This window comes from Petaurus breviceps, unplaced genomic scaffold, assembly GCF_028583685.1.
Source record: "Petaurus breviceps papuanus isolate PSGF00001 unplaced genomic scaffold, PetGlider_PUasm1.0 558, whole genome shotgun sequence".
Lineage (NCBI taxonomy): Eukaryota > Metazoa > Chordata > Mammalia > Diprotodontia > Petauridae > Petaurus > Petaurus breviceps.
In genome coordinates this window covers 4,459,844-4,485,375 of record NW_027186376.1, presented here as the reverse complement: position 1 = coordinate 4,485,375, position 25,532 = coordinate 4,459,844, and the positions used below count along the sequence as shown (strand labels likewise).

At 57.7% G+C, this 25,532-nt stretch overlaps 2 protein-coding genes across 18 annotated transcripts in view; one reads left to right on the top strand and one right to left on the bottom strand.

Annotated features, from left to right (window-relative positions):
* PPP6R2 (protein phosphatase 6 regulatory subunit 2) overlaps positions 1-4,253 on the top strand; it is a 170,811-nt gene extending 166,558 nt beyond the window's left edge. For 12 of the 13 annotated variants that reach the window (XM_069102958.1, XM_069102957.1, XM_069102955.1 and 9 more), the window contains 2 exons: positions 1,648-1,875; positions 2,276-2,460. In XM_069102958.1, the coding sequence (XP_068959059.1) occupies positions 1,648-1,875; positions 2,276-2,327 (280 nt within the window). In that variant the 3' untranslated portion in view covers positions 2,328-2,460. Of the gene's footprint in view, positions 1-1,647; positions 1,876-2,275 lie in introns of all 13 variants that reach the window. The other variant, XM_069102963.1, reaches the window with a different exon arrangement.
* An 885-nt stretch (positions 4,254-5,138) lies between these two features.
* The window catches only part of SBF1 (SET binding factor 1), a 41,221-nt gene continuing 20,827 nt past the window's right edge, over positions 5,139-25,532 (bottom strand). For 2 of the 5 annotated variants that reach the window (XM_069102929.1, XM_069102930.1), the window contains exons 24-41: positions 23,536-23,717; positions 23,278-23,417; positions 22,880-23,087; positions 16,433-16,629; positions 15,941-16,081; positions 14,845-14,922; positions 14,279-14,466; positions 14,012-14,191; positions 12,959-13,060; positions 12,379-12,564; positions 12,132-12,258; positions 11,805-11,935; positions 11,492-11,722; positions 7,316-7,423; positions 7,016-7,227; positions 6,369-6,456; positions 6,140-6,271; positions 5,139-6,052 (exon numbers count right to left, since the gene is read on the bottom strand). In XM_069102929.1, the coding sequence (XP_068959030.1) occupies positions 5,954-6,052; positions 6,140-6,271; positions 6,369-6,456; positions 7,016-7,227; positions 7,316-7,423; positions 11,492-11,722; positions 11,805-11,935; positions 12,132-12,258; positions 12,379-12,564; positions 12,959-13,060; positions 14,012-14,191; positions 14,279-14,466; positions 14,845-14,922; positions 15,941-16,081; positions 16,433-16,629; positions 22,880-23,087; positions 23,278-23,417; positions 23,536-23,717 (2,730 nt within the window). In that variant the 3' untranslated portion in view covers positions 5,139-5,953. The remainder of the gene's footprint in view (positions 6,053-6,139; positions 6,272-6,368; positions 6,457-7,015; positions 7,228-7,315; positions 7,424-11,491; positions 11,723-11,804; positions 11,936-12,131; positions 12,259-12,378; positions 12,565-12,958; positions 13,061-14,011; positions 14,192-14,278; positions 14,467-14,844; positions 14,923-15,940; positions 16,082-16,432; positions 16,630-22,879; positions 23,088-23,277; positions 23,418-23,535; positions 23,718-25,532) is intronic. The other 3 variants (XM_069102933.1, XM_069102934.1, XM_069102931.1) reach the window with 2 other exon arrangements.

Here is a 25,532-nt window from a genome sequence, read left to right as displayed (position 1 = left end):
CTGTGCTTTCCTGGGAGGGAACCCATCCGGCCAGGAATCCTGTCGGGCCAGGCATCCTGAAGCCTTGGCTTTGGCCCACCCCAGTCTAAGCTGGGTCGCCAACGTTGGCCAGCCTGTGGAGAAGCAGAGCAGTGGACCAGTCAGGCACATCCCCTGACCACTCCCCTCCACTCTAGGCAGCTGCTCTGCCTGCCTCGGGCCCCCAGGTTTGAACCTGCAATCATCTCTGTCTGCCCCCCTCTCCCTCAGTGCCCTTGGAAATGCCATTTAGGCTCCTTTGAAGGATCAGGAAACAAAAGGGGATGGCAGAGCTGGTTTGTGGAGTGATGGGTTTTGTGAGGCAGAGGTGAGCTTGGCAGACAGCTGGTGCAGAGGCCAGAGGAGGTTAGACCATAGAGTTGGGGGAGAGGAGATAGGAGACTGTCAAGATGGCTGGGGGCCGGCCTGGTAAGGGCTTTAAGAGCTGCAGATGACTGACTGGCCTGGGAACCTTAGTGGAAAAGGCCCAGATGGCATGAGAAATCAGGAAAGCAAAGATCATTTGCAGCTGGAGGACCAGGGAATGCTTCCCAGAGGATTGTGGCTGAAGTTAGATCAAGGCTCAGCAGCTCATTGGCTGGGTCCCAGGGAGAGCTTGAAGGACTGAGAGAGCCAGACCATCACGGGGCACAGCTGGACGCCACGCTTGGTTACGCATTTTGTTCTCATCACTCATAGGAATCTTGCTAACGCCATGCCCAGCTCTTCACCTCTCCCAGGTTTGTGGGTGAAGATGCACAGGAGGGCTGGCCTCCCAAGGCCAGCAGCCAGCAGCCGAAACTTTCCAAATATGTTCGGATACTCTGATGGGCCAGGGCGATGGGGTCACCTCTCAGTTTGGGGACCAGTATCATTTGGAAAAGCACAGTACTAGGCACCAAGGGCCTTCCATGTTCTTTATAAATGTCTTACATGTGATATGTAGTTTATATACATATATGTCTTTTCTGAGAGGCAGAGGGAAGAGGAAGAGCCTTCTAGGCCTGAGGTCAAGCCAGAGGCCAGAGGGGGGAGTGAGGTGGCCTGGAAGGGGAGTCTGTGCCTGATCCTAGGGAGGCAGAGAAGCAAGATGCTGGGGGAGGGCTAGGAACTGGCCCGGGTAGGGCTCTCCAGGCCCAGAGGTCGCCCCCAGGCTTGTGGCAGCTTCAGTCGTGAGCCTCAGCTGGGGCAGGGGGCAGGGAATAGTGGCTTTAGCCTGATGGGCGTATGCTGGAGACCTGGGGTAGAGGTCGAGCCTGGAGAGCTAGGTTCGAATCAGTACAGAGATGACAATTGGAGCTGTGGGAGGGGGGTACAGTTTGCGGAGGGCAGAGGAAAGCTCCAGTGTGGGGGGCAAAAAGACACAACCTCAGGAGGAAACAAATGAGGGAGAGGTGGATCAGAAAGGCGAGCAGCTCCATGATGGAGAAGCGAGGGAGCTGGGCGTGGGCCTAGGCTGGCTGGGGGGACCTGCAGAAAAGGGGCTGGGGCGAGGGAGGCTGGTCTGTCGGAGCTGATGGCGTTCTGAGATGAGAGTAGGGGAGACAGACAGACACAGCCATTGAGAGAGTGAGAGACTAAAGATGGGGGGGCGGGGCGGTAAAAATAGCTGTGCCCTCTCTGCCACAGCGACACCGAGCCTCTGGTGATCCATAAGCTGCCCGTGTCAGAGAAGGGAGTGCCCAGTGCCTCACAGCCCTCCTTGGAGCCCCTGAGCCCAGCTTCTGCAGTGGTGCCCACAGCAGCCGCCACGGCCGTCCTCACGGCAGCCACCACCAGTGTCCTCACAGCTACTCTCTCTGCAGCCGCTACCACAGTGGCTACCACGGCTGCCCTGGAAACAGTGATGAAAGACAGGTGAGCTGGGGAAGCCGTGGGCACGGGGTGGTGGTTCCTTGGGCATCCAGAGTTTTTCTGGGGGAGTGGGAGGTGGGTGCCAGAGACAGCTTACTGCCAGTGGTGTAGAGGGAGGGCTGGGGTCCCGGTCCAGTGGCCCTGGTTCCCTCCTGAGGCCCAAACTTCTGTTGGGTGGTTCGTTTTTTTCTGTCTGATCCCTCTTACTGTTGGGACCCAGGGAACGGTAGGGAAGCGGCACGCAGCTGGCTCTGCCCCGCCCAGTGGCTCCCCCATGCCCCCCACCATGGCTGGCCCCCACTGCTGTGGGACGACCCTGTGGAGAGACGGGTGGAGAAGTGGAGACTGGTGGCCCTTGGCGGTTCTAAAGGGCTTCCCTTCTCCCCCACCCCCACCCATGCAGGAAAGAGGAGGCTCCACCTTCTCCTGAAGCCACGTTAAATGGCCCTGCTTGATGCTGCTGCCTCCCTCAGGCCACGTCTCCCTGAGGCCGGGCTGCTTCTACTTAGGCGAGAAAACTACCTGGTGATGCAAATGGTCTGTTTTTTTATTTTAATTTTATTTTTTAATAAATGCTGCATTGGTAAAGCTGGTGGTCAGGACCAGTCAAACGACGGCCACACCCGAACCCTCTTAGCAAACGTGGGGAAGGACATTTGCACTGTCTCCTGTAGTGGGGGCGGCACCTGGGGCAGAGCAGGACTGCTGCCCGCTTTCTCTCCCCACCGCCCTCGGCCCACCTCAGGCCTGCCCCCCAGTGTTGACCTGCTCTCCGAGTGTCTCCTCTCCTGTCTCGTGGGGCCGGTGTGGGCAACACCAGGAGCTGGGGCGCTGGCACATGCCTGCCCCATAGCAATAAAGCCTTATCGGAGACGAGGAGCCCGAGCTTCCCGGGGTGGGGTCGGGGGCAGGAGGGAGGAAAGGAGACATCAGGGCCCCCTCCAGATGCCAGCCACCTGCCGGATGCTCCCCCTCCTGCCTCAGGAACAGACCCGGCAGCCCCAGGGAGTGGGCGTGCCCGGGCCACAGCCAGCCCTGGACCTCGAGGACTTGCAGATGGAGCCGAGGGGGAACCTGGGAGCAGTTTTCTGGCCTCTTGTTTTTCATGTTTTTTAATGGAAGCAGGAACAGCCACATTTTTGCACTTTGTATCAGCGACAGCGTCAGAGCCCAAGATCTGAACTCTTCCTTTGCCCCCTCCCCCCATCCCAGCCCTGCCTGCTGGAAGCCCTGAGGCCTGGCCTGGGGCAGAACCAAGGCAGGCCACAGAATCCCCAGAGGCCTCCTGCTGAGGCCAAGAAGATGGCACCTCAAGTTATGCAGCTGAACAAAACGCCCACGGAAGCACAGGCCCACCTGGCCCAGCCTGCAGAGGCTGCAAGCGTGCTGTCACCAGCATGACCCAGCAGCCAAGCAAGCTGCCCCGGTCCCAGGATGCATGGAGAGGGGGCGCCCCGGCCTGCTCTCCTCAGACCTGCTTGGCCCCGTTTGGCACCCAGCATTAGATTCTGAGCTCCCAGTTTAAGGACTCCACTGATGAGCCGTAGAGGCCAGAGCCAGGGAGCTAGGCAGCTGACAGGCCCAGAACCCAGGTGAGAGGGCAGACCTGGGAATGCCCAGCTGGAGACGGGACAGGGAGGAAGCAGCAGGAGCTGTGAGAGGGCAGGAAGGCACATCTGGGCTGAGGGCCTTCGGAGGTGCTGAGCTCCCTGTCACTGGCAATGCTGGGTGCCCTCTATTAGGAGGGGAGCTGTAGGGCCAGGAGATGATGACCAGCTACAGATGGCCATGGGAGCCCCAAGAAGCTGCCATTCCCCCATCCCTCACCCCAAATAAACAAGGCCTCAACTCTGGCCTTAGTGGACCCCTGCCTCCACTAGCCGAGCTTAATTCTCCTTCGACTGGCCTGGAGTGGAGAGAGGCGGGGAGCGTGGTGAGACCAGACACAGAGGAGCAAGCTTCCTGGAGCTCACCCCCTAGACTTGAGCTGCCCTGGTTCTCCCAGGGGAGGGAGATGGGTCCTGGTTCCTGATAGTGGCAGGACATGAGGATGGGCCCCTTCTCAGCTGTACCGGGTGGCCACCTGGGCTCAGCAGGCTGACCTGGCCCTTGGTGGCCTCCTAGATGGCCCCCCCCCTCCACGCCTTCTCCTCTAGCCAGGTGCCCAGTCTCCCAGCGCCAGCAATGCCTGTTGGGACTGGTGGGCCCTGTCAGTTGGCTCTTGGAGCTGTCCTCGGTCCTGGCCACAGCCAGGATGGGACAGTGGAGCTAGGTTCTGACCTCCCACACAGAACGTTTGTTCCCTCCTTGGTCTTTGATTTGCTGACTTTAGGTGATATCTTTAAAAATCATGGTAAACATATCAAATGTACACTTTGAAATGGCCCCGAGTGTAAATTGTTGCATGCTTGCGCTGGCTTGTGGGGGCAGCCCCGGGGGGTGGGGGGTTGATGTGGTGGGCCTGCTGCCTGGGCTGGGCTGTGGCTGCAGGGCCTGGGGGGAGCAGTCTGGGAGAGGGAAGGGTTCAGGCCTGCTGCCCCTTCCAGGGACCTGTCCCCAGGGGAGCAGCATTACTCCCTTAACCCCTTAGCCCCTTGCTGAGGTCTTCTGGCCTGTCTGCTCCTCCCAGGGTGGGATCGTCTCTGAGGGCACCCCGGCTCCCTCGCCCCTCTCTTTCCTGGGAGAGGACCTTGTACAGGGTCAGCACCCCCTGGTGCCAATGTCCTCAGACTTATCCTCTTGCGCCCCCTCCCCCCCAGGCACAAGGCTGCTTATATGCAGCCTGCCCACCCCACACACCTGGTCTACCATGACAGCCATATGACCTCATCTGGCATTCAAGGCCTTCCAGCCTACCTGTCCTTTCCTTCTCTGCATTAATTGCTGTTCCAAATATCAGTGCCCCGATCTCAAGCCCCTCCCCAACACCAGCCCAGGGCTGGGCTACCCAGTGGGTGGCAGATGCATTGCTTTCCTGGTCTGAGCCTTTCTAGTCTTCCAGCCACACGGGAGGCCCTCAAAAGCAAGGCCTCCTCTTCACTGGACTGAATGAGAGGCCTCCCAGGGCACTCTGGAAAGGACTTTGGAGGTCCCAGGCCTGCCTGTCTTGGTCATTTCGAGGGGCTGATGACCTACGCCAGCCCAGCCTCCCCTCACCAGGCAGCCCTTGGGCAAGGTCACCTCCCCTTACCGGATAGCCATCGGGAAGGGCCTCCCCAGCTGCTGCCCACTGGCTGCCCACTGCCCTCCCCCCAACCCCCAGGCTGGCCAGGGGCTCAGAGAGCAGGAAGGCCCCTTTTTTATTAAATTGCATCAGTTCTCTTTATATAATCCTTTGTTCTAGACACAATACATGGGTGGGGCCAGCTGGGGCCAGACACATTTACAGAGACTGGGGTGAACAGAATCTACATGAGTGACAGTGGCCACAGCTCTGCCACAGGGTCAGGCTATTTACAAAACCCACTTCAAGGACTCCGGTGACCATTCCCCCACCCCCCACCCCATCTCCCCCAGCTCTGGTGGGGGGAGGGGGCTGTACCATGGCTGTCTCCATAGGCAGGGGCTCCTCAGTCCTGACACCATCAATAAATTACAGTCAGGGGGAAGGTAGGCCTGCCCTGGGGCAGTGTGGGGTGGAGAGAGGCTGTACTAACCAATGGACCTGCCCTAGAGAGGGCAAAGACTGACCACTGGACTTTCCTTGAGAGAGGGCAAAGAGACAGACTTGGGGCCCCTGGCCCAGCACATTCCAGCTTTAGGTCTTTGGGAGCAGGGCGGGACTGGGGGGTGTGACTCACTGAGTAGGCCCTACCCCAGGGCAAGGGTCAGGACATGTGGGACCAAGAACCCCCAGAGTTTCTGTACAAAGTCAAGTGCTGAGGCTGGGGGCGAGGGAACGCTCTGTGGGGCCCCCCACCCTGGTGCAGAATCCCAATACTGTCGGATGCCCGGGGAGGGCAGGGCCTGTAAACAAAGGGCAGACTGGATGGCCCCACCCCTGGGCCCCATAGTGGTTTGTAAGGACTAGAAGCTCTCATCCAACCCTGGTGGGCCAGGAGCTCCAGGGTCCCCGTCTGGCTCAGGCATCTGACAGGCAGCTCTGGAGCCGGTCCACCCACTGCTGGGCCAAGTGCACGTCCTGGGCACAGAAGTTGTAAACTCTCCTCGTGGTCTTCACCTGGGTGGGGATGGTCACATGTTAGAGCCCGTGCCCCCTGGCACCTCGCCCGCCCCTCAGTCCTGCCACCCACAGGCCCAGCCCTACATCAAAGAAGGCCTTCTCGTCCACCATCTTGGGGGCGCCCATGCTGGGCGTCCCAGGAGTGACGGACTCCACTTCGGCCAGGTCGATGACCCCTTTGCATTCGGTGTCCACCCGGTGATCGTAGTAACGCAGCTGGGGAGGCCAGGCAGAGAGAACACGTGACCAGCGGGTTCTATGGGCGCCCTCCTCCCGCCAGGCCAGCCGCTCCCCACTTCCCTGCCCCCCTTGCCTGGTGCTTTGTCTTGTCCAGCACGAACCATCGGGCCTTCCATGGCTTCATGAAGGCCCCCTTCTTGTAGAGGGTGCCCTCGTAGGACCTTTACCAACAGAGAAAAGAACCTATCACCCCCTTGTGCAGAGTGAAGGCAGGGCCCAGGGAGGACCAGTGTTGGGGGCAGAGGGGTGTGACCGGAGGCCCATCCAGGCCCTCAGAGCAGGCCAACAGCACAGAAGAGGGCCGCCGAGGCAGCAAGGACGGCTCTGCTGGTCCCAGAAGGATGGGGGGGCCTAAGTGGCCAGGGTGGTGCCAGCTTCACAGGAGGACCCAGGGAGAGAACCAGGGAAACTCACCAGTAGGACCAGTCTAGGCCCTCCCAGGGCTCCTGGGGGAAGGTAAAGTAGGGTGAACATCCCTTAGGACAGCGTTCAAAGCAGACTAAGCCCTGGGGTCGCCCTGGGCCTTGTGAGCTGGAGCCCTTTATCCTTACAGGCCTCAGGCCCAGAGGGAAATGAAGGGCCAGCTAATGGGCATGTCTGGAGGCTGGGATGGGGCCATGGCCTGCCCAAAATCTCCCTGGAGTCCCGTCAGGGCTTCCAGCCTTCCAGCCTAGGCGGCTCTTGTCCTGCGTCCTGCATCAGGCCTCCCTCCATACCCACCTGTTCTCACTCTCAGCAGTTTGGAACTGGCTGTACAACGTGCTGGTACTTCGGCGAGCAGCCTGACGACCACTGGAGGGCGTGGAGCTGCTGCTCTGGTCACTGTCCAGGCTGAGGCTGAGCGTGGAGCCCACGGGCCCCTCCTGCAAGTAAACCCCAAGCGAGCGCCGGTGGTGGGACACACTGGACATCAGCAGGGAGCTGGGTGTGCTCTGGGGGGCAGGAGAAAGTGCAGGCCTCAGGGCGGCTGCCGCCACATTGCCTTCAACCTGCCCTCCGCCCCTTGGGCCCTCCCCATACCCGCCCATCCTGGCGGGCCTCACTGCGCTGGGCAGCCTTCACCCGGTCCCATGTGTCCTTCCAGCGCTCCGAGGGCCGGCCCAGCTCTGCCTCCAGTCGCTGGAGCTCCTGGGAACAGAGAAGTCTTAGTTGGGGGGGTTCTGAAGGAAAGCTCAGGGCCAGGAGCATGGCAGCGGGAGCCAAGACCAGGGGCAGGGCCTCTGTCATCATTAGGATGACCTCTGTGCAGCTGGTGCTGCCCTGGAGGGCCCAGACGAACCAGACTGACCATGAGGTGCACACAAGCCCCTGTGACCCTCCTCTCCAGGCTAAGAGCCCAGTCTAGGACCCCTCGCCACCCTGCTCAGGCTGTAAGCACCCTTGTCTGGCCTCAGGTATACCTTTGGAGACTTGGGCATCCTTCCTGCTAATGTGGGAGTGTATATGAGGCATGTGTGAGTGTGTGTGTGATGTGTGGGGCATGTGGGAATGGGCGGGGCGGGGGCGGGGAGGCTAAGGGATAAAAGGGTGAAAGCCCCTTCTGGGCTGACCACACACAAACACGCATGACCTGAGGCGGCCACAGGCAGCGGCCCAGCTAGCGATCACTGTAGGCTTCAGGAAGACACTGGTAGGTTAAGCTTTGAACCCTAACTCTCCACCAAACAGCATGCTGTTCCCCATCTGATAAACGCTCGGGATATGAACAGGCAGTTTTCAAAGGAAGGAATCAAAGCTATCTATGGTCACATGAAAAAATGCTCTACATCACTCCCGATTAGAGAAATGTAAATTAAAACCACTCTGAGGTACCACCTCATGCCCATCAGACTGGCCAACATGCCAGAAAGGAAGCTGATGGATGTTGGAGGGGATGTGGAAAGGCAAGGGGCACCAATGCATCATTGGTGGAGTTGTGAACCGACCCAACCGTCTTGGAGAAGTCTGCATCTACGCACACAGGGCTATGAAACCATCCCGCAATAGCGCCACGAGGTCTGTGTGCCACGAGGTCCGTGTGCCAGATCAAAGAAAAGGGAAAAGAACCCACAGGCACAAAGTCTATAGCAGCTCTTTTTTGTGGTGGCAGAGAACTGGGAATGGAGGGGATGGCTGAACAAGCTGTGGCATAGAAATGTAATGGAATGCTACTGTGCCAAGAAATAATTCGGGGCGGCCAGGCGGCACAGTGAGCAGAGCACCGGCCCTGGAGCCGGGAGGACCTGAGTTTGGTTCTGGCCTCAGACACCCACACAAAAAAACGAGCCGTGTCGCCTTGGGCAAGTTACTTAACCCTCCAAAGGGCAAAAAAAAAGACAAAAGAAATGGATGAGCAGGTGGGTTTCAGAAGAACCCAGAAAGACCTCTATGAACTGATGCAAAGCGGAATGGGCAGAACCACAAGGCCGGACACAGCCGGCTCTTCTGGGCACCGAGAAGACCACTGTGCAGGGCCCGGGATGATGAGCGCTGCCTGCCTCTGGACAAAGGAGGGAAGGATTCGGGGGGCACAGCGAAGCAGGTTCTTGCTTTGGGGAGGGGGGGCAGGGGAAACATGGCTGAGGGGGGGGGGGAGGGGCTGGAGGCAGAGGAAACAACCCTGATGGATAAATGCAGAGTCTTGTACTGCTCCAGAAAGCCACTTCGCAAGGCCAGAATGGGGAAGGCCCAAGAGAAGCCCGGCAGGAGGCATCCTCTGTCCTCGGCCCTGGGCCGGGCTGTGCTCTGCTCAGCTCCGAGGGCAGAGCCAGGAGGAAGGGGCTTCAAAGAAGCCAGCTGAAGCCCGAGCAGCCTCTGTGCCCTGGTGCTTGTGTGGCTGCCATCAGCTGTCATGGTCTCGAAGGGCCATGGACAGGGCCATACATGCAGCGGCCCTTGCCTGGGGGCACACAGCAGCCCAGAGATGGAAGGGTGGAAGGGTAGAACTGGGGAGGGCTTTAGGGAGAGGACAGCCAGTGCCAGGAGAAGGCGGAAGGCCAGCAGGCAGAGCCCCAGGAATCTGTCCTCATTACAGGCCTCAGTGGTACAGGACATTCCTGACTTACAGATGGAGTGGGGGCCAAGGCAATTGATGGCTGTCTGGAAAACGGAACACGTCCCCCTCTAAACGTATGCTCCTCTTCCTGAGCTCATGGGGGAGTCTCCACCTTCAGGCCTTGGGGGAAAGCCAGAGGGGCAGGCCCAAGAGGGAGCGGAGCTGCAGTTGGGACTGAGAAGGGCGTGGAGGCAGGAGGGCCAGCGGGGTGGGGGGGCTCCCTGAGCAACTGAGCAGGGGCTGGCCCTCAGCAGACAGGAGCCCTGGCCTGCCCAAGCCCAGCCCTATGTCCTTCAGACTGATCCACTCTGGTCTCAGGACCACCTTCTCCTCCTGGGGCCTCCCAAAATTGGGTGGCTCTGTCCAGCTCCTCCCCACCCCCACAGCACAACCCACCGCTGTGAGGGTCATTCAGGCAAGCCCGGCCTGGCTATAGCAGGCTGCCCACTCAGTGCTCAGGGCCACCCAGCCAAGGCCGCTGGCTCCCAGGCTGCCTGACTCTGGCAGATGAGGCAAAGGCCCCACATCCAGACGGGTCAAAAGCCTGGGTTACCACGATTAAGCCTGAGTCTCAGGACCCCTCCCTTCATCACCCCAAGCTTCTGTCCTTCCTCCCCCCACATCAGCCTTGGGCCTCATCCTTGGCCTTTCTCTCTGTCCTGGAGCATGGCCCTCCCTTTCCCTTCACCTGGACCATCCCCTAAATCACCATCTCATCTCTTCCCCCCCACACATGGGCAAGCCAATGCTCACCTCCCCTACATGGTCAGACTCTCAGTGCCCAAGGGGCCTCAGAGGGCATGGGCACTGCCCCCACCAGAACCTACCTAAGCAAGACTTGTGTGTGTCTCTCCCCTTCCCCCCTCCATCTCTGACACAGACACACACAGACATGACACCCCCGAAGCAGCTCTCAGCTCATTATTAGGGAGGTTTTTCCTCACCCACCTCAGTGCCCTTGGGCCCAAGCAGAACAAGGCGAATCCCCCTCCCACAATAAAGACAGCCCTTCCCCAGGCCGCAGCCCATCCTCACTGCCACCTTGGGACACACCACAGCTGTTCAACGTCCTTCTCAACGCTTGGTGCCCAGGAGCCCAATGGGTCTGAGGAAGGGAGGCCAAAGGGACTCACCTCCTTAGTCCTGGACACTCTCAGCCACCTGCGACTTCTGCGCTAACCTCACCTCGTCAAACCATACGGAGCTTGGGTCCATTAACACCTCCCGCTCTTCTTTCCAAAGAATTCCTGTCTAGCCACCCCTGTGCCATCATGACTTTTCTGGCAGGATGTGCCTTTCACCAACTCACTGGGCCCTCCAGAGCCCGCAGACCAGCACTGAATGCACAGTGGCCACATCCCAGTTGGCCCCGCGTGTGGATACAGGGGTGAGTGGCCCCAACCGCTCAGGAAGCAAGGCTGCAAAGCCGCAGAATCCGCCGGTCCTCCCGCCTGTCTCGAGGTATCCCCCTCAATCCTCCACTGGGGGAGCCCACGCCCAGCAGCCCGGCCCCGAGGGGCATGCCCCAGCGCCCCCTCCTCCAACACTTCCAGCGTGCTCTCAGGCCCCACAAGGCAGGTTCTTCAGAACCCAGGGACTATGGCACCACGGCATGAGTCAAGAAGTCTCCCAGATCTGGGTCACCTTAAAAATGACGATGAGAGCCCCTCTACATCACGGGGCCCGCTGCAGAGCCAATCCTATCCTCTGCTGTCAGGGCTCGTCCGGGCCGGGGGCTCCTTTCCCTACCCTCCATCTTGGGGCTCCCTGGCAAGCCCTTCCCTCTACCCCACAACAGCGGCCCGCCCACGGCGCACAAGCTTGCCTACCGCGGCTCTCGTGGGAGTCTCCCACCTGCCCTGGACCCAATTGGCCTCCAAGGACCCCTCCCCGTCCTCACACGGCCCCTTTCTCTAGCAGCCAACGCGGAAGCTCAGGACTGGCCATCTTTCCCTTGCAACCACGCTGGGTCCTTCACCAGGTTTCCCCTCCTCCTCCTCCTCTCTCTTCTCCACTCCCTCCGAATCTTTTCCTCACTCCTTATTCACGACTTCACGATTCATCCAAGACTCCCCAGCAGCTGACGGCTAGTCCCCAAGCCCTGGCACGATGTGATGCCCTCCCTCCTCTCCCACTGCCCCCGGCCCCTCCCCAGCACTCGCCTCCAGCAAGCGTGATATGGCATCAGGCTGGGCCCGTAGGCGGCTGTCATAGCATGGCCAGATGACCCGACGCCTGCTCTGGGGCGCACCGCCGTCGGGCCGTTCCTCCTCTAGGGGTTCAGGGGGACCCTGGGCCAGCTCCCAGTCGTATGGGGGGCCCTCAGCCAGCGTCTCCCGGGTATAGAAGTCCCACACCTTCAGGTTGGATACGTTGCTGTAGGGACGCAGCACCTGAGGGAGAGGAGGGGGGCCGTTGTCCCAGTCTGTGGGTCCCTGGCCCTCCGGCACCTGCTCTGACCCCTCGACCCCTCACCTCTGTGTCCTCAGGGGCATACATGTAGTTGTAGAACACAGGCGTCTTCTTGCTCAACCTCTCTACATACTCCCACACGGATTTACACGCCTGCTGGCTCTTCCTCTCACCCTTCTCCTCATACAGCAGGCCTAGAGAAAGTAAAGGGAGCTCAGCCCCCCAAACTTGCACTGCATGGCCCCCACGCCAACTCTGTCCCTCAAAAGCACACCCCCCCCATGGCCCCCACCCTGGCTCTGCCCCCCACAGCTCCCCCCCACATGGCCCCCACCCCTCTGTCTGTTGCCCTGCTCCCCCCCAGTCCCCAGGCCTCTTCAGCCCCCGCACCCAGCTCGATGCGCTCATAGTCCGAGTCCAAGAGGAAGGTGCGGAAGCGGTGAGACACGTGGTGGTAGCTGAGGAACTTGAGGTAGAACTGGCTGAACTCAAACTCCATGGGGAACTGTGTGTGTACCTGGTGGGTGGGGCAGAGGCGGGGTCATGGGTGGGGTCACGGGCATGGTTCCCGCCCCCCCACAGCAGCAAGCACAGGGCAGGTCTGGCCCCCCAGGCTCATCCCCAGCAGGCCCCCTACCTGGTGCACACAGTCTAAGAACTGCAGGAAGATGGGGGCGAAGCCACCACTCTGCCCCGCCAGCGTGTGGGCCCCCCGGTGCGTGAAGCGATGCCCAAAGGACAGCCACTCCTTCTCCACCAGCAGCCGGAATCCCTCCAGGGTGCGGTAGTAGGGGTCCGAGAGCAACTGCACCAAGGATACCACCTGCCCCCACCCGTGTCGGCATGTCAGGAAGTGTCAGGCGCTGCCCCAGAGGGGCCCCGGGCCTAGGTCTGGGAGGCGCCTGAAGCCGTTCCCCAGTTCAGGGGGGGCTGCACCACATCTGCCTGTGCTCCCACGGCTGGGCTTCCTGTCTCCTGGGCCTGGTGGGGGTTGTGCCTGATTTTCCTGAGTCTTTGCAGGGGCTGTCCCAGCCCCAGGCCCCCTCCTCTAGGAAGCTCCCCTGACCCTTCCCTGGGCGTGCATCGTCTCTACCTCAGTTTCCCCGGGACTCAGCTCAGGGCGGGCTCTTGCTCGGGCCTGAATCTTTCCTTACACCAGCCGCGTGTCACATTCCCCCATCCCCCACACAAACAGCACACGTGCACACGCCCTTTACCTGTGTGGTGATGTCCCACCCATCTTCCAGGCTCACAAGGACAGAGGACCCCGAGTCCAGCAGCTCGACCACTAGCACGGATACCTGAAGCAGCTTGTGAATCTGGAGGAAGTGGGCAGAGATGCGGCCTGATGGCACTGTCCCCCTGCCACTGTCCTGCCATATGTGGGGCTTCGCCCCAGGTACATCTGTGCCCAGACTCTCCTCAAGCCTCCACCCCCCCTTACGGCACCAGGTGTGAGTCTCGGCCTACCCTTCCCATTCCCCTCAGACCCTGGCCCTGGCTCTCTGGGCAGAGGTCTCCTCACAGCCACGACTGTCCCTGGGTGGCAGAGCAGGCGTGGGCAGTGCACTCATGCCGGATAGTGGGGAGGGGCTGCCAGGCAGGCAGGCCTCTGACCCGTCCCACTCCATGATGCTGGGCTTCCTGCGTTTGTGTGTCTCTCCCTCAAAAAGCTGGCCTAACCGTGCCATCCCCTATGGAGAGGCAGTCCCGACCTCCTTCCTGACGGGCACAGCCCTGACAAGGCTCTCTGGGCCCCCCACGCCCACAGCCACATGACAGGGCACTGGAGCTGAGAGGGGTTTCTCAAGATGCGGCCAAAGGCTGTGGCTCCCAGGCGGCAGGGGGCTCCTTCCCTTCAGACACGGGCAGTAAGAGGGAGCATCTGATCCTAGAGCTCCTTCCCTGACAAATCTTCTCTCTTGCTAAGCTGCCCCAAGTCAGCCCTTGGTTGAGGAGACTGAGGCCCAGGCCCCAACCCCAAACCTGTGGGGTCCTGCCTCCTCTCCCCTCCCCAGGCTACATGGAAGCTGTGACCATCCCCCATCTCCAGCCTGTGACTGCTCAGTGACCCACCTGGCACCCCTCCCACAGAAGCCGGCGGTCACTGCCTCACCAATTCCTGTCTTACTCTGACAAAGGCCCTCCCCACCAATCCAAAGAGCGTCACCCTTCAGGGCTCAGGGGTTCTCCTCAGGCGGCCCCCCCCCTACCCCCCCCCACAGCATCTGAGCCAGCACTCCTGGGGCGGGGGTGGGGGAAGCACGGACCTGGCTCAGCCACTCGGACTCCTCCAGGGAGCGCAGGTAGGAGGCCGGGCTCTGCTCCCCTGCAGGGCAGCCAGGGACACAGGCCTTCAGAAGCTTCTTGAAGCTAGCTTTCACCTGCCTCACTTCAAACACCTCAATGGGCACCAGTTCCCACTGCTGGAGGGGGTCTGGCCTCACGCCCTGCAATGGAGAAGAGGGGACGTGAGGGGCTGAGCACGACGGATAGCGCAGCCTCCGTCAGGCCCAGCCACCCTGCCCCCAGAGCACCTTGAGCTGGGCCTTGTCACCAATGATGTAGAGGGCCGCACGCTGGGGACGCAGGAAGCCCGGTTCTGAGGGAGCCCCATTAGGCTGGGGGGTGCCCAGCAGGTCCTTGCCCGCTAACCTGGAGCCCACATCCACACCCAGGCTGGATCCACTGCTGCGGCCACCGGCCCGAATGCTGCCCCATTTTCCTGTGGGGAGACAGCTTGGGGTGAATGGGCCAAAGGGGCTGGGGGCATCCAGTACTTACCTTAGAAACAGGGGTAACCGAGAGCGGAGCCTCGAGCCCCCTGGCTCTCCCCTGGGAAGGGCCATTCCAACTACAACTACGTGGTGAGTGCTCGGGGTGGGGAGCCGCAAGGCTCAGAGTTAGTGCCAGGGCTGGAAGGGTGGAGGGCGCCTCCGAGCCAGCGCCCAGGGCATCGAGCATGTGCCAAGGGCAGAGAAGCGAGTGTCCGCTGGCCGGTGCCCGCCGCAGCACTCAGCGAGGGGTGGAGAGAGGGAGCGAGTTAATGGCCTGGGACAGCGAGGGGGACACAGGCAGAGTTAGTGCCTGGGGCTTACGGTACCTCGGGGAGCAGTCCGTCTGGTGACTGATGCTGTCGTGGGGTTGGACAGAGTAGTGACCCTGGCTCTGGGACTGGGTGCTGAGGGGGGCACAGCACAAAGACGAGACTCAGGCCCCAGCCCCGGGACAAAGCCCTGACTGGCCCGAGAGGCCCAGGGCGGCCCCTGCTCTCCTCTTCAGATCACGGCACATCCAGGGGCCAAGCCCCAAGGAACCCCACACTCTCCTGAGTGCCCACACAAGGCCGTGCTTCTCCAGCAGGAAGGGCAGGGGCTGCCTTCCTACCAGGCTCAGACTAACACTCAATCTGTTGAATTAAGTTCAGGTCTAACAGGCAGCAGGTGGGGGGGCAGAACAAGGATTCTGAGGTCTCTGGGGTGGAGTGGCTGGAGACGGAGGGTTATCTGCACTCCAAACTCAAGTGGCCATACAAAGGGGGCCTGCCTGGGAGGGTTTCAGGAGAGGCTTGGCTGAGAGAGAAGGAGGAGGCAGAAGAAGAACTAAGAAGGGGAGGGGAGGAACCAGCCAAACCCTCCCACTACCCCTGACCACTGAGGCCCAGCCCAGGAGGTGACCTGCCCACACCTCTGCTCCAGGGCCTCCGCAGCCCAGAACCACAGCTCACACCATCCCGAGACAGTCTGCACTCCAGACATCCTGGACGGACAAGGTGCATTCACGCCCAGGCCCAGTCCCAGGCTCCTCTGACCTTGGCGCTTCCTGGTACCACCTCAAATGGCCCCTTGTCCAGGAGGCCTCCTCTGCCCCTCCCTGGCTCTTCAGTCTTAACCTCACCTCCCCAGGGGTTAAAACAAGCAACTGTGACAAATGCCACATGAGCTCACACCAAGGGGCTAGCCACTTGGCCAAGGAAAACACAGGGCCTTATTAAAGCCCTGCAGTGTGCTGGGGAAACCGGGCCCACCCTCAGGAGATCAGCTCTCATTCGTGGCTGTTCTGGGAGAGCCAGGCCGCGTCTCAGTCAGCCCAAGTGCCCCCGGTGGGCACCGCGTCCTCCCTGAGCTGTGCCTCAGCCCCTGCCCCCGGTACCAGGTGCCTATGTGCTGGAATGGCCTGAGGCTCCCCTGGGCACTCACCGTGACTTGCCATGTGCATAGACGAGAAGCCGCTGAGGGTGTTACGCCCAGAAGCAGCATCAGCGTGGCGGGGCATGGAGCTCACTACTGCCTGGAGGTATTTCTCCTGTTCCAGGCTGCTGGAGTCAGCCTGAGACTGACCTGGGAAGGGGAGGGCAGGCGGGTGAGTCTGAGGAATGGACACACACACACACACGTGCAGACAGACAGCCCCAAGGTCCCTACCATGGGCACCACACTCACACAGACTCCCTTGGCAGGTGGGATCCCCCCAAGCCCCAGAGCTGTCCCACGTGATGGGGTCTGCTCAGACTTCCCCTTAGGATGCAGGAGGGAGGGCTGGTTGGTTCATGGTCCCAGAAGAGTGCAAGTCCAGTGAAGGAGCCATGGGGGGCAGGGGGCTAGGGAGGGGTAGAGGGGAGGGTAATGCCTAGAGGAGCAGAAGGAGGTGGCCGAGCCCCCCAGTGGGGCCTGGGCTGGACAGACTGTCACCTGGGGATGGTGCGTTCTGAGCCTTGAAGAGGCCCACCACTCCTTTGCCATGTAGCCCGCCTGACCGTAGCAGGACGGCCTTCGAACGGCTGCTCCGCCAGCACACAACAGGGAAGCGGTTCTGACGGTAACAGCGTGAGATGCGTTGCAGGGTGTTGTCCTGGATACTCTGGGGCACGATTAGCAGTCCTGGGTAGCTGGAGGCCAAGAAGGGGCAGCAGGTCAGAGCCAGAGTGCTGAGGCTGCCTGCCCTCAAGGACCCCTGGAAAGCTGCGGGGATTCACTTTGGAATGGCTCTCATGCTTAGCACAGTTTCCCTTCCATCAGTGAGGACCTGCATCCCCCGCACCTGCCCATCTCTCCTCATTTGGCCCTCTGGGGCCAATCCCTCCTGCAGCCCCTTCCGGCCTTGCCGATGCTACTGCCCACTTCCCTGGCCCCCCCTTCTCTCCAGGTCAAGGCCTGGCCCCAGTCAGCAGGCCTAGCTGGAGTCTGGCCAGAAAGCTAAAGGTCAATCACTGCCCTCATCCAAGCCACGAGGCAGCCACGACTTCCACGGACTCCTCATGGCCTGGTGGCCAACTGAAACCTTCAGATGCTTTTCCCATGAAAAGCTGCTGTGGAGTTCTAGCTCTGAGCTTGCCACATGGTCTGCCAGTGATGGCTGGAACCCCAGGCTCACCCTGTCTTCCCGGGCCATCAGCCTTATTCCAGATCCTCTCTCCTCTCTTCCCAGCCTGGAATGTGTCCTAGAGGGTCAGACACCCCCAAGCACTCTCTTCTAGCACTGAATCCCTGGCCCCCTTTTAGCCCTGATGAATCCCACCCTCCACCTCCTCTGGGATTCCTGCCTGAGCAGCCCGTACTGACAAGACCCTCCACACATCTCTACTAACCCCAAAAAGGCAGGGGAAGGAAGGAGGGAGGGAGGAGAGAAGTCTTTATTAAGAACTTTTGTGCAGGAACTAAAACGGCAGAATAAGCAGCAAACTGCCGCAACTCTTGCACTTTCACCCCCAAACTGCCATAAAGTAGCACCCCAAAACAAATCCGGGAGCAACAGAACCCGCAAAAAGATGGGGCGAAACTCAGGACATCAGCAAGAAAGGTCTGTCTCGTGCAAGTGAAAGGGGCCACATTCCAGGACAGGAAATATCCCATTGAGCAAGCCAGTGGGAGCCCCCGTGTGGTGGACCCCCCAGAGGTCTCAGCAGAGCCAAGGGGAATGGGCAGACTCCATTCTGAGAGCCACCATGTACTTCAACACAGCCCTAGGCAAACAGATAGCCACCAATGGCCAGACTACCACGTGCTTCAGTGCAGCCCCAGGGAAACACAGAAATGCGCCATCATCCTCAGCACATGCCAGACACCAGACCTAGGGCCCTGGCTCAGCACCAGACACCCCCTGCCCCCTCAGCACAGCATCAGATCAGAGGGTTCCCTATGGGTCTCAGGGCACCATCACTGCAGCACCAGGTGAACAAGCAGGGCCTGCAGCCCTGGCACAAGAAACTGGAGACAGTGCCCCTTCTGCCCCAGGAGCAGAGCTCATTTAAAAGAAAGGAAAAAGGCCAAAATACATGAGCAAAAACAAAAACAAAACCCATCAACAAAAAGAATGTGACCACAGAAAGCTATTATGGTTGGTAAGAGGAAAGATCAAGGCACAAACTCAGAAGAAGAAAACAAAGTCACAACACCTAGAGGCAAAGCCCCAAAGAAAAACGGGGGGTGGTCTCTTGGCCAGAAAGAACTCATGGGAGAGTTTAAAAAGGAGCTTTGAAATCATACAAGAGAGGCAGAAGAAAAAGTGGAAAAGAAATGAGAGCGATGGAAGCAAATTATGAAAAAAGAGAGTCAAAAACTTGGAAAAAGGAAACAACTCCTTAAAAAGTAGAACTGGCTCAACGGAAGAGAAAGCACAAAAGCCAGCTAAGGAAAAGAACTCCCTGAAAGTCAGACTTGGGCAAACAGAAGCGAGCGACTCTACGAGACATCAAGAATCAATCAAATTCAAAAGAATGGAACAAATGGAAGAAAAAGTAAAATAAAATACCTCCTCAGCAAAAACAACTGACTTGATAAATAGATCCATGGGAGAAAATGCCAGAATCACTGGACTACTGGACGGCCATCATCAAAAGGAGGACCTGGATGGCACATTTCAAGAAATTATCAAGGAAAAGTGCCCTGACATCCTGGAACCAGAGGGCAAAATCGGGCATTGAAAGAATCCACCAATCACCTCAGGAACGAGACTGAAAAATAAAAACTCTAAGGAACATGACAGCCAAGTTACAGAACTAATCAGGTCAAAGAAAAAAGTATTCCAAGTGGCCAGAAAGAAACAATTCAAATGCTGAGGAGCCACAATCAGGATTACACAGGGCTTGGCAGCTGCAACATTAAAGGATCAGAGGTCATGGAACATGATACTCCAGAAGGCAAAGGAGCCAGGACAACAGCCAAGAAGCACCTGTCCAGCAAAATTAAGCATACTGCTTTGAGGGAAAAAAAATGGTCATTCAAGGAAACAGAAGGATTTCAAGCTTCCATAAAGAGCAGACCAGAACTGAATAAAAAATCTGATCTCCAATATCAAGACTCAAGAGAAGCCTAAAAAAGGAAAAAGAAAACATAAGGGATTCCGTGGAGCTGACCTTTTTCCATCCCTACATGGGAAGAGGATACTTGGAATTCTTAAAAATTGTGCCACTAACAGTACAGATAGGAGGAATATACAAAAACAGAGGGTGTGGACAGAAGGAGAATTTGAGGAAATGATGTAAAAATAATTAAGGGATGAGAGAGAGGAGTGCAGTGGGTGCAGAAGGGAGGGAGAGGTAGGACGGGGGTCAATTGTCTTACCTGAAGAGGTGAGAAAGACCTATTAGAGTGGGAGGAAAGATGGGAGGGCAGGCCATGAGCATCATTTGAACCTTACTCTCTTCAGTACTGGCTCAAAGAAGGAATAATATACATCATCAGCTGAATACAGAAAACTATCTTATCTGACAGGAAAGGAGGCGAGGACAGAAGAGAAGGCAGACCTGGGGAGGCAGTAGACAGAAGGAAAGACACAAGAGGCTGGAGCAGAATCTATTATGCTTCAGCTAAAGGAAAAAATGCAGGGGTAGCGATCCTGATCTCAGACAAAGGAAAAGCAAAAACTGACCTAATTAAAAGAGTGAGAGAAGGAAACTACATCTTGCTAGAAGGTAGCACAGACAATGAAGTAAAATCAGTAACAAACATATATGCACCAAGTGGTCCAGCATCCAAATTCTTTTTTTTTTTAAAGCAATTGGGGTTAAGTAACTTGCTCAAGGTTACACGTCCAGGTGTTTCTGGGTGGGTGCTAAGTGTCTGAGCCTGGATTCGATCCCCAGGTCATCCCGACACTGGGGCCGGTGCTCTTACTCACTGAGCCACCTGGCCGCCCCTAAGCAATTGGGATTAAGTAACTTGCTCAAGGTTACACAGCCAGGTGTTTCTGGGTGGGTGCTGAGTGTCTGAGCCTGGATTTGATCCCCAGGTCATCCCGACACTGGGGCTGGTGCTCTTACCCACTGTGCTACCTGGCCGCCCCTAGCATCCAAATTCTTAAAGGAGAAGGTAAATGAGTTACAGGTTCATCACCAAACAGGAGATAGAGAGTATTACAAAATGTAAAATAGATAATTTGGATTTTATTACATTAAAAAGTTTTTGCACAAACAAAACCAATGCAACCAAGATTAGAAGGAAAGCAGAAAGCTGGGAAACAATCTGTACAGCCAGTGTCTCTGACAAAGGCCTCAATTTGCAAATATATGGAGAATTGAGTCAAATTAATAAGAATACAAGTCACTCCCCAATTGATAAATGGTCAAAGGGTATGAACAAGGAGTTTTCAGATGAAGAAATCAAAGCTATCTAAAGGCATATGAAGAGGTGCCCTAGATTACTTTTAATTAGAGCAGGGGTGGGTAACCTGCAGCCTTGAGGCCAAGGCCAAATGAGGCCCTCTAGGTCCTTAAGTACGGTCCTTTAAACCCAAACTTCACAGAAAAAATCCTCTTAAAACTCTGTAAAACTTGGACTCAGTCAAAAGGTCACACCCAAGGGGACCTAGAAGGCCACATGTGGCCTCAAGGCTGCAGTTTCCCCACTCCTGGATTAATACAAATTAAAACAACTCTGAGGTCCCACCTCAATCTATCAGACTGGTTAATATGGCAAAAAAGGAAAATGATAAATATTGGAGATGTGGGAAAATTGTAACACTAATGCATTGACGGTGGAGTTGTGAACTGATCCAACCATTCTGGAAAACAATGTGGAACCATGACCAAAGGGCAACCCAAGTGCATACCTTTTGATATCGCTACTAGTTCTGTGCCCCAAAGAGATCATAAAAAGGGGGAAAGGACCCACATGTGCAACAATATTGATAGCAGCCCTTTTCATGGTGGCAAAGTACTGGAAATTAAGGGGATGCCCATCAACTGGAGAATGGCTGGACAAATGATGGTATATGGATGTAATGGAATACTACCGTGCAATAAGAAATGGTGAGCAGGCAGACTTCAGAAAAACCTGGAACCACTTGCATGAACTGATGCAAAATGAAATGAGCAGAACCAGGAAAATGTCGTATATGATATCGGCAACACTGTGTGATGGCCGATGAATCCAAGACAAGCACGAAGGACCCGTGAAGGAGAACGCTCTCCGCGTCCAAAGAGAGAACCGCTGGACTCAACGCCGATCACGGCACATTTTTTCACTTATTCTCTTGTGTTTTTTCCCCTTTAGATTTGCTTCTTCTGTCACAACTGTGACTAAAATGGAAATAGGTTTAACATAATAGCACCTATATCAAATTGCCTACCAATTCAGGAAGAGGAGAGGGGAGTGAGGGAGAAAAACTGGAACTCAAAATCTTGTAAAGATGAATGCTAAAAATTGTCTTGACATGTAACTGAAAAAAAGTAAAATAATACTAATAATTAAAAAAAAAGAACTTTTGTGCTAATTGCTTTATAAATGTTATCTTTGGGGGATATTATGATGGTATTATGATGCCGAGTTGAAAGAACTGAGGCAGATGGTGGTGAAAGATCCTGCAGCCAGAAGGTGCCTTGAAGGCCTCACTCCCTTTCCACTGTGGCACCATAAGCCCTGAGACCCCAAAGCCCCAGCCTCAGAGCAAGGCACGGCTGCCATCACCGGACAGGACACAGGCCTACACAAACTGGGGTTGATGTCATGCCCGACACCCCTTACCTCCAAATTATGGGGCATGGAAAGCTTTGCCAAGGCAGAGACCAGCTAGGTATGGGATAAAGCCAGCAGCACCTGCCCTACAGCTCTATCTCTGCCAGGAGATAAACCAACCTCCTGACACTCTGCTTTGGCTACAGAAAGTGGCATTGCACCCGTGCATCTGCCCGATGCTCAACAGGACAGCGACTGGTTCTTGAACTCTTTCTGCATGGTCTCCATGAGACACAAAAGGAAGAGCAGAAGCCAGGCTGTGGCAGTCTCCAGGTCACATTCAGGGCCCAGGGAGCCACGGGGCTCGTGAGCAGAGAAGATACAGCTGGGCCCCCCAGACCTCCTCTCCTCCTGACTCTCTGGAACACACCAGCCCCAGCAGCTTCCTCCAGCTCCATCCCTCCCCTGACAGTTGTTTGCTTCCCCCTGCCCCCACTCCCTCGTTAGCACCCCAAGAGCTGGTCCCCAGTGCATCCACTCTCCAAGCCAAATCTTGGCCAGCTCTGCTTCCAAACTGCCGAGCTTTCTCTGGGCCTCTCCCTCCTGGGCCACAGACCCCCAAGCTCTCTACTGATTCACCTTCTGTCCAGCCATCACCCACTGAACAGCGGAGGCCCGACACTTCCCTCTCTGACCGACCACTCATCCCTCTGTTCGTTTCTGTCTCTTCCTCCCCCTGCTGCCCCCAGGCTCTGCCCTGGGCTGCTTCTCTCTTTGGGGGATCTTGTCCCATGAATTCTGGACTCATCTTTAGGCCAATGCCTCTTTGTGGTCTCTCTCTACCCCTAACTTTTGCCCTGAGCTCCAGGCTCCCTAAACCTGCCCCTCCCACCAGTCTCATGTCCACTGACAGATCTCTTCCTGCCTCTACCATGGCCGATTAGTTGGCCAAATTCTGACCACTTTGCCTTTGTGAACTTACAAGACTGTCTCCTCAGCCCAACCCGTGATCCGCCTGGTTCAAACCCGAGACCACCTGACAATCCCTAGAGAGAAGGTGGCTCTATCTGGAGTCAGGGGAGCTGGTTCTGTGGCTTCCTCCCTGTATGATCCTGGCACTACGCCTTCATTCTTCCTACGTCTGAGGAGGAGGGTGGCCCCGATGGCCCCTGGAACTCCTCTGTGCCAGGACCTCCACCCTTCACATGATGGAGGCTGCCCCTGGCACCTGGAAGGTGAGCTCACCTGCGGCAGATGGCATACATGCGATTGACGGGCGTGACCCTGAAGGGCTCGGACTTGGCGCGGCTCAGGCTGCTGCTCAGGGTGCCCAGGCCCAGGCGCTGGTAGTCTCGGCAGCAGGCCCGTTCCACGAGGCTGTTCATGGTCAGTCTATCTGAGGGCTTCAGCGCCGAGGCAGGCGTCAATGTGCTGGGCTCTGGTTCCTCAGACACTGTGGAGTAGAGCAGGGTCACAGACCTTGGGAAGGTCACTGGCCTACAGAATGCGGTGACATGCCTGGGAGCCAGAATGGGAGCCAGCCTCCCACCCAGCTGGGCCCTCTGCTTCCAATCCCAGGGCAGCCCATCCCCTCTCCTGCAAGCCCAAGGGCCCCGAGTCTCCTTCCCTTCCTCCTCCCGGACCTGAGATCTCATCATCCTGGTCCTCAGGGGGCACAGGCTGACCCCGCTGCTCCCAGCTTGGGGGGTTGTACTTTTTCCGAGTAACATATTGGCGGCCAATCGTCTTCTTGGCATTCTTCACTAGATTCCGTGACAGGGTCCTAGGTGGAGGAGAAGGAGCAGGTGGCCTCAGGTGTCAGGGGGTGTGGGGGAGACACAGACCAGGGTGCTGCGGGCCAAGGCTCGGGGTGGGGCTGAAGGCGAGGGACGGAGTGGTACCTCAGGGAGGGGCTCTTCTCCTTGGTTGTGCGGGGCTGCCGGCTGGCCGTATGAACGGAGGAGCCGGCAGTGAAGGCAAATGTCCCCCTGATGTCTGCTGGGTAGCGCAGCTTGTGCAGGTGTTTTCGGAAGACCTCAGCGCTCTCTGAGCCCACTTCCTCATCAAATGCCATCTTCAACAGCTGGGGGAGGAGGACACTCCAGGGAGTCAGAGGCCGGGGCCAGAAATCCTGGGCCCGACCAGGCAAAGCCCAGCCAGTGCGGACATGGCAGCGCCCTTCTCAAACCCCCAATCCAAAACGCCTTTCCCTGACTAGAAGGAAGGCTCTGAGGGATCTCTTGCTGAGGTAACCAAAGAAAAACAAAAGTGACAGTGAGGAACTGGGGAAGCAGAACCAAGAAACCCTGAAACCAGACAGGGAGCCCAGGGAAAGCTCTGCCGGTCATCTGAGGCCCCAACAGGATAAGGAAGTGTAAGCACGGTGGGTGCCGGGGTACAAGTGCAGAACCAGCTGCCCCTGAGTGACCACCTCTCTCAAGGAGCAGCAGGCTGGGGGTGAGGGGCTCGCCTTTCCTTTCCTCTGATTTGGAAATGCAGATAATGCCGAAAACAGGAGACAGCAGTAAAAGCATTTTAAACCAACCAAGAACACAGACTGTTCCTCACACGTCCTTGGCATCGTCTATCATCTGCCTCCACCTGCCCTCCTGTCATCTGGCAGCCTGGCACTGCCCCTCCCTCCCCAGCACACAGTGGCTCACAGGGACCGATGGAGGCCACTCCTCCTCCTCCTCCGTCCTCTCCCGGGTGCCGACTGATGACTCACCCATCTGCATACATGGCCCCAGTCTTTCCCCATTCCCTTCCGTAACAGGTCCCAGAGCTGACTCACATTCAGCATGTTCAGAACAGAACTAAGGATTCTGCCCCCGACTCTCCTCCAGTTCAGAGGACCCCACCAAAGAACCCTCAGCCTCATCCTCTCCTCCCCGAGGGCCGACATCTCGCAGATCTGATCCATCACCACATCCAACCCCTTCTCTGGATGACTCCCATGGCAGCCATCTTGGTTCAGGGCCTCACCTCTTCTCACCTGCCCTGACTGCTGCAATGGCCTCCCAACTGGTCTTTCCCCCTGCAGTACATCCTTCACTGAACTGACCAACCAATGCCAATCCGTGTTACTCCCTCACCCAAGAAACTACAGTGTCTCCCTATAGCTACAGATGATAAATTCCTTTTTGTGTTTAAAGCCCAACTCAGTGTACAATGAGACTTCATTCCACATCGCTCCCCTTCCCACTCTTTAAGCGTCAGTCAGACTCGCCATGTCTCGGCTCAGGGCCCTTGTGCCCCCCCAGAATGTGCCGCCGCCTCCTCCTCTTCTCCTTCCTCCCAGCACGCCCTTCCTGCTCCCCCCAACGCCCCTCTGCCTGCTGCGTACTGGCCCCACATACAGGGTTTCTCTCCTAACAGATTTCAGGCTCTTTTTGGGGGGCAGAGTAGACCATCTCACTTTGGCTTTCCTATCACTAGCACACACCACACTGTGTGCCAGTGCCAACACCCAAAATGTGGCCAGGGCAAAACACTGAAGCTTGGTCGTAAAGGGCACAACGGATCGGGGCAGGTCCGAAACAAAGCAGAGAGAACCCAGTAGGACCAATGTCCACTTGGGTCTAGATGCCGGTGTGGCCTTCGTCTCCTCCGGCCGCCTGGCCGATAAGCATTTATGGAACACCTGCTGTATACTGGCCCTGTGCTGAGCGCTGCCCAAACCCCGGATGGGCCGGGGTGCCCCCTGCCCACTCTTTTCTGAGCCCAGTAAGATCACAACTGGAATCTTGCCCTCCCTGGGGCCTCATTCTTGCTTGGAAGAAGGGACAAGCATGGGAGCTGCAGCCCCACAGGCCAGAGGGAGGCCCCTGCTCGGGTGCTGACCAAGAGGTCTGCCGCCAAGGCTGTGACTCAGACGTCCCGAGGCCGCTTTGCAGGG